Source organism: Malurus melanocephalus, unplaced genomic scaffold (genome assembly GCF_030028575.1).
Source record: "Malurus melanocephalus ecotype Western Australia unplaced genomic scaffold, MMel_1.1 scaffold_1288, whole genome shotgun sequence".
Classification (NCBI taxonomy): domain Eukaryota; kingdom Metazoa; phylum Chordata; class Aves; order Passeriformes; family Maluridae; genus Malurus; species Malurus melanocephalus.
The window spans coordinates 30,486-44,462 of NW_026624520.1; the positions used below are offsets into that span (position 1 = coordinate 30,486).

The 13,977-nt window shown below is 48.2% G+C and overlaps 2 protein-coding genes across 2 annotated transcripts in view; both read right to left on the bottom strand.

The window, feature by feature from the left end:
* Positions 1-4,376: 4,376 nt before the first annotated feature.
* On the bottom strand, positions 4,377-5,461 carry FNDC10 (fibronectin type III domain containing 10). Its single transcript, XM_057387665.1, has one exon. It carries the CDS (start codon positions 5,419-5,421, stop codon positions 4,729-4,731), a length of 693 nt encoding a protein of 230 aa, XP_057243648.1. The 5' UTR covers positions 5,422-5,461; the 3' UTR covers positions 4,377-4,728.
* A 1,554-nt stretch (positions 5,462-7,015) lies between these two features.
* LOC130586765 (uncharacterized) overlaps positions 7,016-13,977 on the bottom strand; it is a gene marked incomplete at its 5' end in the record, with an annotated part of 14,884 nt that continues 7,922 nt past the window's right edge. The window contains 4 exons of the mRNA XM_057387663.1: positions 7,016-11,424; positions 11,911-11,982; positions 12,961-13,125; positions 13,489-13,965. Of these exons, the coding sequence (XP_057243646.1) occupies positions 11,320-11,424; positions 11,911-11,982; positions 12,961-13,125; positions 13,489-13,965 (819 nt within the window). The remainder of the gene's footprint in view (positions 11,425-11,910; positions 11,983-12,960; positions 13,126-13,488; positions 13,966-13,977) is intronic.

Genomic DNA, 13,977 nt, shown 5'->3' on the forward strand with positions numbered 1-13,977 from the left:
AAATGAGTTCGATGAGGTCTCAACCGTTCCCAACACCAAACACCCATTCAGCGCAGATCCCTGAATCCTGCTGGCTCCTCGGGCCGCGGAATTAAAAACACCCATTTGTCAGAAAAGCAGGTTTTGGGGACAATTTCCCCTCAGTTTGGCACTAGATGGCAGCCGAAGGCCGCGGCTGGGCTGGGGCACGGGAAGATGCCGAGGGGAAGCTTTGGGATTGAGTCATCYCCAGGAAGGAAATCGGGCCCGACACCCTGGATGATCCCAGCGCCCTGAGCGAGCACAACGGGCAGATGGTTGCTGTTGAGATTAATCACGGAATTCTGCATTTCGGGACTAAACGCTCACGCTTTTTACTGAAAACTGCACAAATAAGAAGGGCCAAACCCAGGATTTATGTGCCCACCCACTGGTGAAACACGCTGGTTTCAAAATCGTTTTCTTGCATACAGGTCAGAATTGTCACGGCCTYCTTGCTCAGCCCAGCTCAATTCCATTTTTCTTTGAGGTTTTTGCCATTTTTTCCCCATCTCATAATGCTTTTCTACTTTGGTTTCCTTGAACGATTTCAATGGCAGAAGGAGGTAACAGAGCAAGAGAAATACAGGATATAAACAGGATATCAAAGGAACAAATCTACTCCCCAGCCCAGCTGAACTTCACGAGTAAGGCAGGACTCGCTCTCCTCACTGCTTCCTAAAAATATTTTCTGCCCTCTCATTGATTTTTTTTTCCTTTTATGCTTTCTAAGGATTTTTTTCCCCATTATCACCACAGCACCTCCAGCAGAGCCTTTTCCTGCATCCAGCACCTGCTGATCTCCTTCTTCCATGTAAAATCTCTCCCTTTCTCTTGTGTTTTCTATAAAAAAAAAAAAAAAAAAACCTTTTCTCACTACCCCCTCAACTTTCACAAAGAAATCTTGGTGCCTTTTCCTCACCCACCATTTCCCACCTAAACGTGTCTCCTCAGCCATTCCTCGTCCCTTCCTGCAAAAACCTTTTTCCTTGGTTCTCCTTTCAGCCATTCCCAATTCTGCCCATCACCTTCTTCATTCTTATTCCTGCAGATCACATGGTGAATTTTCAGAGATGCAGCGACCAGACCTGTGATGAAGCAACATCCATTCTTCAAGGTAGTGGTTTTGTTCAAGTTAAAGCTGCCAAAACCCCCATYTGAGCATCACTGCTGTCATTTTAAAGCCTTTCCCACTGTTACCTGCCCCTTTTCTCCTCCTTTTTTTTTGGAACGTGCTGGTGAAATCCAGCAGCAGTTTGCAGCCTGGTAAAACTGAAAATCCAGGTCTCCATGGAAGCAAAACACCATCTTTCYCCTGCACCTCCAAATAAAGCCAGGCAGCCTTTCCACCGAAAAATATCCAATAAAAATATCATAAAGCAATTAAGAGAGATTCTTTGCCTGAGGCACAGACTGTTTCTTCCAGAAGACTCAAAGCTGGGGTCAAGCTGGGCTTTGAGCTGCTCATATTTAAGCAGTTGTTTTCCTCACACTGAGCATGAGGCGAGGAAAAAGCAGCTTGTTAATGATCATTATAATTCTCTATTTTAACTCCTGGATGTGGCCTGATATTTGTCCTGGAAATGACTGGATAAAAGCAGGATAATAAAACACTTCTWAGAAGGCACCACATGGATTTTTAATAACAGGTTCTTGTATAACAACGTGGAGATTGTGTGGTTGCCTTAAGAGTTATTTCCACTTTTTCCCAAAGCAGCTATAAATCAGATTTCTGCCACTTCTTTATTGCTGCCTGGACAGGCCAGGATGGGTGATCACTCCACAATCTCCTCTGCACGTTTGGGGAATTGCTGCAAAGACTGGAAAAAGCTTTAACTGTGCAGACTCACCAGGGCTTTTGGSAGCTGAATCAGTACCAAGCCTGTGTACTTGGAATTTTCCCTGTCATTGTCAAAAAGAATTGTCTATACTCATGGTGGAGGAAATTTTTATACTCGTGATAGAAGGAAAAAAACCCAGTTATCACAGGAAATTTCTATACTCATGATAGAAGGAAAAAACCCAGTTATCAGAAGAAATTTCTATACTCATGATAGACCCAGTTTTCAATGGGCCAGCAGATGTTTTGGTTCATGTCACATAAAATGAAATAGGCATTATTCTGATTTACTTTTCCACACATCAAGATGTGTTCAATTAAAGCTTAATCCACTGAAAATGAATGAGAAACTGATATTGTTTCCCACATCCCATTTATAATGCATGGAAAGGGGAAAARTATGAAAAGAACCCTTTAGAGAATTACAGATTTTCTTATATCAGGATTTACATTCTTATTCTACATATTTTTCTCATCTACTCTCTGCCCAGGGTGCTTTTGCAATGCAATCCCCAGAGACTGATGAACAAAAATGTGAAATGACTTCAAAAACATCCCTTTAGTACCKTCCAGGTGCTGTTTTAGCAGGTCACTGTATCCACTGATACCTGCAGAGGTGTCTTATTGAAGAGAGTCACATTCAAAACTGTAAATTAAAATTCCATTTCCTCAGACTTACATCAGTGTCACCACCTGAATGACCCAGTTACCCACATAAACTTCTAGTAAATAAAAATCCAGTATTCAGAGAATAAATATCTCATTTTTCCCATTAATGCTGTCATAATTTTCAAGCAGACAATGGAATATTATTATGGYCAGTTTGGGCAGACTCACTTTGAGTCAACCAAGATTTTGAGCCTTTAAATATTTACAGAGTTTTCATTTCTTTTCATTATTCTCTTAATTTATTAAGTTGGATGCCAAGGTGGTACAAGGCTCATTGTTCATACACAAGTTGGTTTTCACATCTGGCAATTCATGACAAGATGAAGAACAGAACAGTGACATTGTGGACAAAAACTGACAGAGATGTACAAAATCAGTGTCACCCCGATGGTCCTGTGCTGAACTGGCTACAGCAAAGGCTGACTCAAAACCTTTAAAAGATCAAAATTAATATTCTTAAAAATTGCATTTTCTTCCAGCAGTCGATCTCCTTAGAGATAAAACCCAGAAATGATGGCGTCAGTGAGTGACTAAAATCAAGTACAGGCAAGGTAATAAACAGAGAACACTTGAACTGAGTCAGCGGCATGTGAGAATGGGAACACAGCAGGAAAAACAAACAAATCAAAAGTATTTCTGCTTGATGAAATGCAGACCTTCAGCTTCTCATCAGCCACCCCAAACTACTGAAGGGATTATAATCAGTACAAATACTGTGTATTACTAAAGATTCCAAACACTTCCTATATTTACCCTCTACCACCAAGCTGACACTTCACAAACTACTTTCACAAGGAAAAAGCAAACAGGTTTTTGTTTTTTTTTTTTCTGGTCACCAGTGCTAAACATTTACACAAACAGATCACACGTGAACCCAACATGTTTTAACAACAACCCCTTTTACAGCAGAGCCGTTCCCCTATTTTTTTTTGCTTTAGGTGCACAGTTTCTAAGTGATAATAAATAAATWAATTTCGTGTTACATCAGTCAACTACATACAAACAACACTGACTAAAAACTACCTCGCTAAATACCTCTCYGAAGGTAAACTACTTTGTGTATATATTAAATTTCAAGTAATGATCAGCCCGAGTTTGTTTTGTTGTTTAGGTTTTTTTTTTAAAGAAAACAATCAGACAAACCAACAACCACAAATTCCAGGAGACAAGAACACGAGGGAGATACGCTGGCCTACAAGGACTACAGGAACAGGAACACCGCTAGAAATGGGACAAATTCTCAGCACTAAGGCACAATAGAATCGGTACTAGAGTATGGCTAAAACCTTACTTTACTACAGCATCAAGTGAGGAGTTAACGAGGAGTGTTCCTACGCTCAAAAACACTCGGCTACAACATCAGTGAGTTCTGTGGTCAAGAAGCTTCTACCTTAGTGCAGCTGCACACAGCRTTGCTAAAGGAGGGGTTTTCAGAGGGCAGGGAGGGTGCTCACTTAAATCCTACTTATAATAAAGGGTTGGTTCCAACTCGCTCAAAAAAAAAAGTATTTTTCTTACTCAATTTATCCCTTTACCTTCATTCTTTGTGAAACTACCAAGATGACACAGCTCTAATGGGTGAAAAGCAGGTGTTGGATGTCGATGGTCGCTGGAGCTGACCAGAAAACCCCTGCTGGTTTTGGACAGTGGCCAGTCTAGGCCCCGAAATTTGTGACCAAGCGTAATTTGATACAAAATCTGATACAAAACCCACCWAAAACGCGAGGTTTAAGTGGGCTTTGGATCAAACACACGCTCAGCTCTGGGGTTTGTGGTTCCACCAGTCAGTTCTCCTGAACTTTAAACAGCTTCACCCCACAGGAAAAAAATATCAAGCACAGGTAGGTCTAAGACCAAGAGGTTTTAGGCTTAAAATAAGGGTGTTCTGGAGAGTCTTTTCTAACAGGCCGTCGGTAAGATCTGCCGTTTGCCCTTGAAAACAGACAATTTCTGGCACTTGTGGCCCTCTGCCATTGTCTTTTGATCCGCTGAGATGCCACGAGTTCACTAACCACGGATGGCTCCGGCTGAGAAGCCACCCTAGGAGGAAGAAGAGCTCCGATGGAAACCCACATCCTGGAAATCTGAGCAYGGCAAACCCGACGCTGCCAGAACAGTCTGGAAAACCTCTTTTTCCCTCGGCGGAAAGCGCTGGAACRACCTCCGCGGGATCCGCCCGGCGCAGCATCCCCGCTCCCGCACTACGCGCGGTGCGGACCGGCGGCGGCGGCTGATCCGCGGGCGAGCGCGGGGCTCATGAGGTTCTCGGTGATGTAGGCCACGAGCAGGCAGATGAAGACGAGCATGACGCAGATGGATCCCCCCACRGCCGTCATGGCCACGACGATGTCCCGCATGGCCGCGGGCTCCACGCGGAACTCCACGCACTGCGCGGGCGGCGCGGGGCGCGGCGGGGCGTAGCGCGGCTGCAGGCACAGGCGGTAGCGCACGCTGCCGTGCGCCTCGGCCAGCAGRTAATCGCGACATGCGGCGCCCAGCTCCACGCTGTCGCAGGGGAAGCGCGTGTAGGTGCCGTCCCAGGAGCAGTTGAGCGCGAAGCCGCGCAGGGCGGCGTTCGGGCGCGGCGGCCCCCAGTGCCGCAGCCCCCACTGCAGCAGCACGCTGCCGTTCCGCAGCACGTTGGCCACCAGCGCGCCGCCGGCGGAGCGGTGGGCGCGGCAGCCCCGAGCCGCGCACTGGAAGCCGCGGGCCGGCGGGCGGAAGCAGAGCCGCGCCCCCGCCGCCGCCGCGCCATCGCCGCCCACCTTGTAGGGGCACCACGGCTCGTCGGGGTCGCGGTCGGGGTCGCGGTCGGGGTCGGGCTCGGCGCCCCGCGCGGCCCCGAGGCACAGCAGGGCGAGCAGCGGCGGCAGCAGGCGGGGCGTGCCGGGCATGCCGGCGGCCGCCGCATGGAGCCCCCGAGAGCGGGGCGAGCGCGGGGCGAGCGCGGGCTCCGCAGCCGCCGCGGGGCCGCCAATGGAGAGGCGGTGCCGCCGTTAACTCTCGCCGGGCTGCGGAGCACCCGCCCGCTGCGGCCGCTTGTGGCCGCCCGGACGCGGCTCTCGGGGCTCCGCAACCGCGCACGGAGCGATGAGACCCCGCGGGGGCGGGAGCGGGGGGTGCTGAGACCCCGCGGGGGTGGGCACGGAGAATGCTGAGACCCCCGCAAATTCGGTATAGGAATGCTCGGACCCCGCAAGGGCCGGCAGAGGGATGCTGAGACCCCGCGGGGGCGGGCACGGCGGGTGCTGAGAACCCCGCAAGTTCGGCATAGGGATGCTCGGACCCCGCAAGGGCCGGCAAAGGGATGCTGAGACCGCACAAGAGCTGGCACGGGGATGCTGAGACCCCTCAGGTTTGGCACAGGGATGCTGAGACCCCACAGGAGCTGGCACTGGGGTGCTGAGACCCCACAAGAGCTGGCACGGGGGATGCTCAGACCCGTCAGGTTTGGCACAGGGATGCTCAGACCCCACAAGAGCTGGCACTGCGGGTGCTGAGCCTCCCCATCCCTCCCTTGGGCTCTGCTCTGCCCACCGGACCTGCATCCCCCAGGACTCGGGGGGCTGCTCCGTCCTGTCTTGATCGAGTTGAGGATTTCATTCCACACCAAAAAATCCGTGCCTTTGTTGTTTTAAATTTGTGGGTTTGATGAGGTTTCACATAGCATCCTGTTTTAATTTTTATGGCAGAACGTAAACATTTGTCGATATTTAAGCTGTAAAATACAGTAATTCTCACGTTTCGCGGTTGAAATCCCCAGAAATGTGCCTGGGCATGGCCGGGAGGTGCCTCTGTCCCCGGGGGCTGACACCAGCAGGGATCGGTCCATGGCAGGGCTGGGGAAGGTGACAGAGCTCCCCTTCGGYTGATGAAAACCTCGTTCAAAGAATTGGACCTTACTCTCATTTTTTTTATTTTATTTTATATTTTATTTTATTCCTTAAACGGTGATAACTTCAGCCTCCAAGGTTGCTTTAACTTCTTGGCTCTGGGAATTCAGATCAATTCGAGGATGGAATCCGGGGAGAAAGAAAGACGTGAGACGCTCCCGCGGGGGTCAGCTGAGAGCAGGGATAACTCTGGGTCTTAGTGCTCACCGTGAGAAGGAAGAAGGACATTCCTCTTCCTGCTGCATCCCCAAAATGCCATTTCCTCCCTCTGCAGCAGGGCCAGCCCTCCATCCACCCTTGGATCTGCTGATTTTGCAGCACAGGAGGAGCCAGCAGTGCTCCATCCATCCATCCATCCATCCCAGCATTTTGCCGTGATTAATGTTCCCTGAACGACCTTGAGAGATGTGCTCGGGAGTATTGACTTGTCTACATGTGGGAAGAAAAGAGTTCTGATGAAACAATAATAAAAACACAGATTTCAATAGGGTTTGAAGATTCTTCGAGCTGTTACATTGGTAAAAGTTGCTTTAWGTCCTTTCTTTTCTGAGAARMARAAAAWRAMRTKWCMTTTTTATGTTTTTATYAGGTTYCACWTAGAGTTGTGTTCCAGATTTTAKAGCAAAACATAAGTATTTGTCTATATTTAACACGTAAAATAGAATAATTAACAAATTACTTCATTAAAACCCTCAGGAATGTGTTTAAACAGATTGCTGTAGTTCTTCACTGTTTGGAAACACAAGCTTTGCAGATTTCTTTGCACGGTTTCTTTAAAATCAAAATTGGAATTGTCTTATGCAAGTGGAAAATACAACAAAAATAAGACCCCAAACCCAAATCATAACTGGAAGGTGATGCTTGCACAAATTATAAAGTGTCATTTGCAGCAAAGTGGAATTTGTTGAAACAGTTTTTTGTTTTCTGATGCATTGAACATGGATGATGTGATATCAGGGCACCCTTTCCTGTATCCTCTCTCAAGTGTGTGGTTCTTAAGGAAATCTTGAATTCAACAATATCAAGTATTATAAGTCATTTCCACACCTAATTTTTAACCAGATTTAATAGGGGTGTCTGCTAAGCCTATGGAAAGTTGCCAGAAAATCTGTTTTGATACCAAGAGCTGTCAATGGGAATTGATGAAAAAATAGGATCAGCATAGAAAAGGATGCTGAAATTGTCATTATGGCTTGGAAAATACTCGGTTGTAGGAGCAGGAAGAGGTGCTGTGCTGCTGAAGGCACTTCTTGGCAAATTCACGTGTGGAATTCCAGCCTGAATGCAAAACTGGAGATCTGAGGGCCCTTCCCAAGAAATGTGAGCCTGTTCAGGAAATGGCTGGAGCCAAACCAAGTGAGTTTTTCCTCCTTGAAACTTTGTGTCGTTCTAACAGTGATGAAGAGCAGTTTGTACTCCAGAGCTGTCATCGTTCCYATGGCCAGGGGAGAGATCTGGCACCAGCCTCTGGTTGATTAATTCTGAGTCTGGTGGGAGATCCAGGGGTCTGGAAAATGGCTGGCGCAGCAGTGAAGGCTCTGAACCCATCAAAAAAATTTATAACAACGCTCCAGGTTAATGACACCATCTCCTGTCCYGTGTCCTTGGCCTTGCACTGTGTCCCTGAGCAAAAAATCTGATTTTTTATCCAAGCCCACACAGTTTGGCTCAGCCTGTGCTGGCTCCGTGTGAATCTTTTGTCTCATTGTTTGCTCTCTCAGCAACCCATCTGTTTCCTGAGACCTTGATCTGCGATAAAGCTCAGCCCAGACTGTCCGTGGCATCACTTCAACCTCCTCCTGTTCAGGCCAAACTCTGCCAAACCCTGTGATCTGCTTTGAGTTGTGAACCCCCAGCAGCATCTCAAACCCAGATCGCTCTGGGGGCCTCCACACAAACCCAGCTCCACGAGGTTTGGGGTCTCCACTTAGACCCAGCTCCACAAGGTTTGAGCCTCCAGACAGACCCAGCTCCACGAAGTTTGAGCCTCCACACAGACCCAGCTCCACGAGGTTTGGGGTCTCCACTTAGACCCAGCTCCACGGGATTTAAGCCTCCACACCGACCCAGCTCCATGAGGTTTGGGGTCTCCACTTAGACCCAGCTCCACAAGATTTGGGCTTCCAGACACACCCAGCTCCATGGGGTTTGAGCCTCCAGACAGACCCAGCTCCATGGGGTTTGAACCTCCACACAGACCCAGTTCCATGTGGTTTGGGCTTCCAAAATGACGCAACTCCACAGGATTTGGGCTTCCACACAGACCCAGCTCCATGGGGTTTGAGTTTTTCTGGCTCTCTCCCCTGGGTTTCTTGTCTCCCGGGCGCTGAACTCGTACTCAAACAAGAGCAGCTCACTTTGGACCAGGCAGCGAAGCTCTGCCAACCTCCAGCTCCTGATTTACGCAAAGCTCTGCTAATTTCAGTCTCAGATACGGCCGGGGCAGACGATCCCCAGGGCAGKGATGTTTCCTCTCAGTGAAGGGCAGCACACGACATATGGTTCCTAAAGAATCCTCYGAGCAGAGCTTTCGTTCAGGCCTCAGTTGCTGCAGTTCCCTCCGAGTCATAACTTTGAGGATTACTCATCGCAGACGTGAAACGCACAGAATCTGCCTCCTCATTTAGATGATCCTGCAGCCCGAAGCAGGGTGTTTTTTTCCAGTTTTTGATTCACTTCCAGCGAGATCTGACTGTTCCAACATTTCCAGGTTAAGGRAGAGTCGTGTCAAACCCATCCGGGGCAAGCTGGGCACAGAGCTTTGCCTTCCCTAATTCTTTTCCTACAAAAATTCCTATAAATTTCCCCAGCAACCCCCTTAAATAATTCCTGAGAGACCTGACCCTCATTCCAAAGATGATACATCCTCTTATTCCTAAATTTCTTCAAAACCCCATTGCCCATCCAGGCTGGACTCATCTTTGGGCACACAGGGACAATCTGCTGTGTCCTCCAGATCTCCATTTTTTTAAAGCACGTCCACCTCTTCAGGACTCCTTTGTTTTTAAGAGCTGCTTCCCAAGGAACTATCAGAATAATTCTCCTAAATAAGCCAAAATCTTCACTCTGGAAGAGTCTTATTGATGCTCCTCCTCATTTCACCGAATATTGAGAACTCTATATTTTCATGATTGGAAATTACAAGTTACAATTACCACCACATCTCCCACCAGCCCATCTCTATTTACAAACAGCAGATCCGACGTGGCGAGCGACGACAAAAATTTGTCCTCTGCACACTCCAAGAATTTCCTGAGCTGCCTCTTCTCTGCTGTATCGAGTTCCCAGCGAGGTCAAAATCACATCCAAGAGCAAGGGCTGGAAACTTTTCCCTTCTCTGTGTGACCTGGGATCCTGCTCTGACCTGGGAAACGACGGCGTCTCACCGGGATTTTGCTCAGGATGCTCCAAACCCGTAAGCACAGCTGCTCTGCTGTCAATGTGCTATAAATACAGGAGCAGCCTGAACCATATCAGGGCTTTTTGTGCATCTGAAACTTTGCTGGAGTTTTGTGGTGAGCACCTCTGGTGTTTGGCTGGAAGATAATTTCCAAAATTTTGGCATCTTCGCTTATTCTGCTCTGCTCCACCCCGGAGTTGGACTGATTGTGCTGGTGAGAAACGCAGGCAGAACGAAAACAAAGAACCAAAAAGTCCTATGAAATGTAAATTTCAAGCTCCATTACAGCCAGCGGAAGGAAAAATAATGAATGCTGTCAGAATGAAAAAGGCTGAGCTCGCCGGGAAATAAATATTGTTTTCCCCAGCATCTAAAAGTGCTTGCAAAATATGCCACAAACAAGGGATTAAAAAGAGCTCAACTGATTCAAATAGAGAACAMAGATCCTCTGTAAAAAACTGATTTTTAACAGGTGATGATGCTCAGCCACAAAGCTGTGGGTGATGAGTGAGGTCCCAAAATTTGGGATTTCCAATGTGGTGATGAGGATGCAGAGACAGCTCAGGCACAGGGGTCTACCCTGTTCTTACCACTTAAAACGTGTCCTGGGCTTTGAGGAATCGTGATTAAGCCCATTCTTCCCTTTTAAATTCCTGCTGGCTGTTCCTTCTTTCTCCCTGAGGTCAGATAAGATGTCTTTCAGAGGCCAAGTGAAGCACCACGTGTTTCCATCTAATTCATGACGCAAAAAAACACCCAACTCACCCATTAAAAAAGGAGCAAAATTCACCTTAGTCAAAAGTTGGCATGGAAATAATCTGATCAGGTTGGAATTGCATCAGTTGGGTTGAAAATAATCTTCCTTTCCCATTTCTTTCCCTTTTTTCCCCCATTTTTTCCCATTTATTTTCCATTTTCTTTGCATTTCTCTGAGCCTCTACAGGGTCTCTGCGCCATGAAATGGGTGCAGAAATTCGCATCCACTCACCCACACAAGGCTGGTTGAGACTCCTGCACTGCTCCAGACAAAGAACAGGAAATTTCCTCTGATTCCCTCCCCACCCCACTCAGAGCGGAGAAAATGATGTGTTAAAGAAACACTACGGAGCAAAATGATTTCTGAAGGAAGATTCCTTTGTATTAGTGATCGCTCGAGTGAGTCCAGGCACCGGCTTGGGCTGCCCCAGGAGGTAAAAAACACCCCCCAAAACCAACCAAAAACCCCTCTCCAGCTTCGAAAAGTGAAAACCAAGAGGGTGGAGAACACRGTAAATCAAAAAGTGCTTCTAAGAAAAGCAGGATAAGATCATTCCTGCTCTGAGAGCGCTCCCAACGGCCCCGGGAGACAAAATTCTCATCCGCAAACCTCCTGCAAGGGCCTGCGGAGAATTCCCCGCTCCTGCCTTGGTTCTGGGCAGTGTTGGAGGCAGGAGGCAGTTGCCAGGAGGAGCTGCCATCCCCTCGTTCCTGGAGGATCCTGTTTTTCTTCTCAGCAGTTCTCAGAAGTAGTCGTCCTTCTTGCCTGCGCGCATTCCCGCGTGCTCCCTGCGCTCTCCCGCGAGCTCCAGGTCATCGGTGTCATCCACTTCACCTCCGTGATCCTCCTGGGGCAGAGGGAAGAGCCAGAGAGGAAAAATCAGTGGGATTTGGAAAAGGAGACCCTCACTTAGTGCACCACTCCTCTCCCCCAGTATATATATACATATATTATATATTCTATTCTATTCTATTCTATTCTATTCTATTCTATTCTATTCTATTCTATTCTATTCTATTCTATTCTATTCTATTCTATTTAATATATATAATATAAAGGCACTCGGAACACCTGGAAAAGGGACCCAGATTTGCTCTGGAGACCTCACTGAGCACATTTGGAGTCCGAGCTCAAWTCTGGCTCCCCAAAAGAAAAGGAAAGGAAACACCTGGAAAAGGGAGCCAGGTTTACTCTGGGGATCTCACTGAGCACATTTGGAGTCCAAGCTCAATTCTGGCTCCCCAAAAGTGAGTCCCCCTCCTGTTCCTGGCCACCAACACACCCAGGTGAGCCACACCAGAGAGGGAAAGAAGGAAGAACCTTGGTGTCGTACAATTTCTTGCTCCTGATCGTCCTGGTAGTCATCCAGAGGGTCTTCCCTGGGCTTGGCGACTCTGCCAGCATCCTGCAAAACACAGCCAGACATATTTTATTATATTAATTATATACTATATCATATAATATATCATATCATATCAATTACATTAATTATTATATTATATTATGCCTTTATATATATTACTATTATTATATATTTGCATTATTGTTTATATTGTTATTTCTACTATCATTATCTATTATTATTATTTATATTACTATTTCTCTTTCATTAATCACGTTTCTAGAGGCTGACAGATAAAACACTCCTTTTTTCCAAACAAGCCACGCTCAGCTGCTTGTCAAAACCAATGAACATTTCCATGGGGCCGCAGGCAGTAAGAAACGCTCGGTGGAATAAACAGATTCCATCTGCAAGGAGGAGGCAGCGAGAAGGCAGAGCTCTCCCAGGGTGTCTGCACTGCCAGGAGCCTCAGAACCTGAGCACAGACTCAGATTTGGGTCTGGGTTTGGTCCCAAGGGCAGGAAAAGTCCCAGATTCTCTGCAGGAACAGCTGGGAGTGGGTCATGCCCTATTCCACATTTCTGTTTATCCACAGAGGTTCTGGGAATGATCCATTTCCTATTCCATGTTTCTCTTTATCGATGGAGATTCTGGGAATAAGCCATCCCCTACTCCACATTTCTCTCCATCCATCCCCTACTCCACATTTCTCTCCATCCAACCCCTACTCCACATTTCTCTCCATCCATCCCCTACTCCACATTTCTCTCCATCCATCCCCTACTCCACAATTCTCTCCATCCATCCCCTACTCCACAATTCTCTCCAGCCCTGAAGGTGCTGCAAATACCAGGAGAGACTTCCACAAGCAGAGAGGATGAGGTTTTGACCAGAAACCGCCAAAGAACTTTCTCCCACCACATCCTCGCAGTGGGATCAYGGATCCCTCCAGGAATCCCTGCTTCCCTTTGAGCCCCTAAACTCTGTGCCCACCCCATCCCCATCTGGGGATTTCTCCCTGGCTGTCCCCATGTCTGTCACCTTTGGTGGCATCTCCTTGGACTCTTCTTTAACTCTGGGCTCCTTGAGCTTCTCTGAGGCTGCTGCCTTCTCCTCAAAGTCGGGTCTTTCCAGCTCAGCCTCCTCAAACTCATCCTCCCCCTGGTTATTGGGGTCCTGGGCGGGGTCTGCAGCATCATCTGGCATCTGGAGAAGGGAAAGCTCCTGTGAGTCCCTGGCAGGATATTCCCTCAGGATGCAAAAATATAATTTCCCCAGGAAACAGTGGTGCTGGCTTTGGAGCATTTGGCTGCACCTCCCCAAGCCTGTTAGTGTCTACTAAAAAAAACCCCAAACCGGTCTTTGTGATCCCTCTGAATCCCTCCAGATCTGAGGAGTYTGGATTTGCAGATTATAGAAAAATCTGGGTAATTATTGACTGTTGGGTGTTGCCAGAATGATTCCCCTGGGATAGGGGAAGGGGTCCCTTATGGGGCAGGGGTAGCATGAGGTGATTTTTAAGGTCCCTTCGCAGGGATTGAGGGGTTTTATGGTGCTGGGGTTACTCACCATGGGCTCCTGGACAGCGGCTGCCTTGTGAGAGTGCGGGATCTCCTCCCTCGCGATCACTCCAGCGTCTGCAGGGACATGACAGGGACAGGGATGGGGACAGGGATAGGGATAGAGGATGGGAACAGGAATAGGGACAGGGGATGGGGACAGGAGCAGGGAAAGGGATGGGGACAGGGGATAGGGGATAGGGACAGGGAAAGGGGACAGGGGATCGGGGAGAGGGATGGGGACAGGGACAGAGATGGGGATAGGGAAAGGGACAGGGGAGAAAGATGGGGACAGGGACAGGGAAAAGGAAAGGGACAGGGAAAGGGACAGGGGAGAATGGGGGGACAGGGGACAGGAACAGGAACAGGGGATGGGGATGGGAACAGGGATAGAGACAGGGGATGGGATCAGGGACAGGGGATGGGACAGGGACAGGGCAGGAACAGGGATAGAGGATGGGAACAGGAATAGGGACAGGGGACAGGGACAGGGATGGGA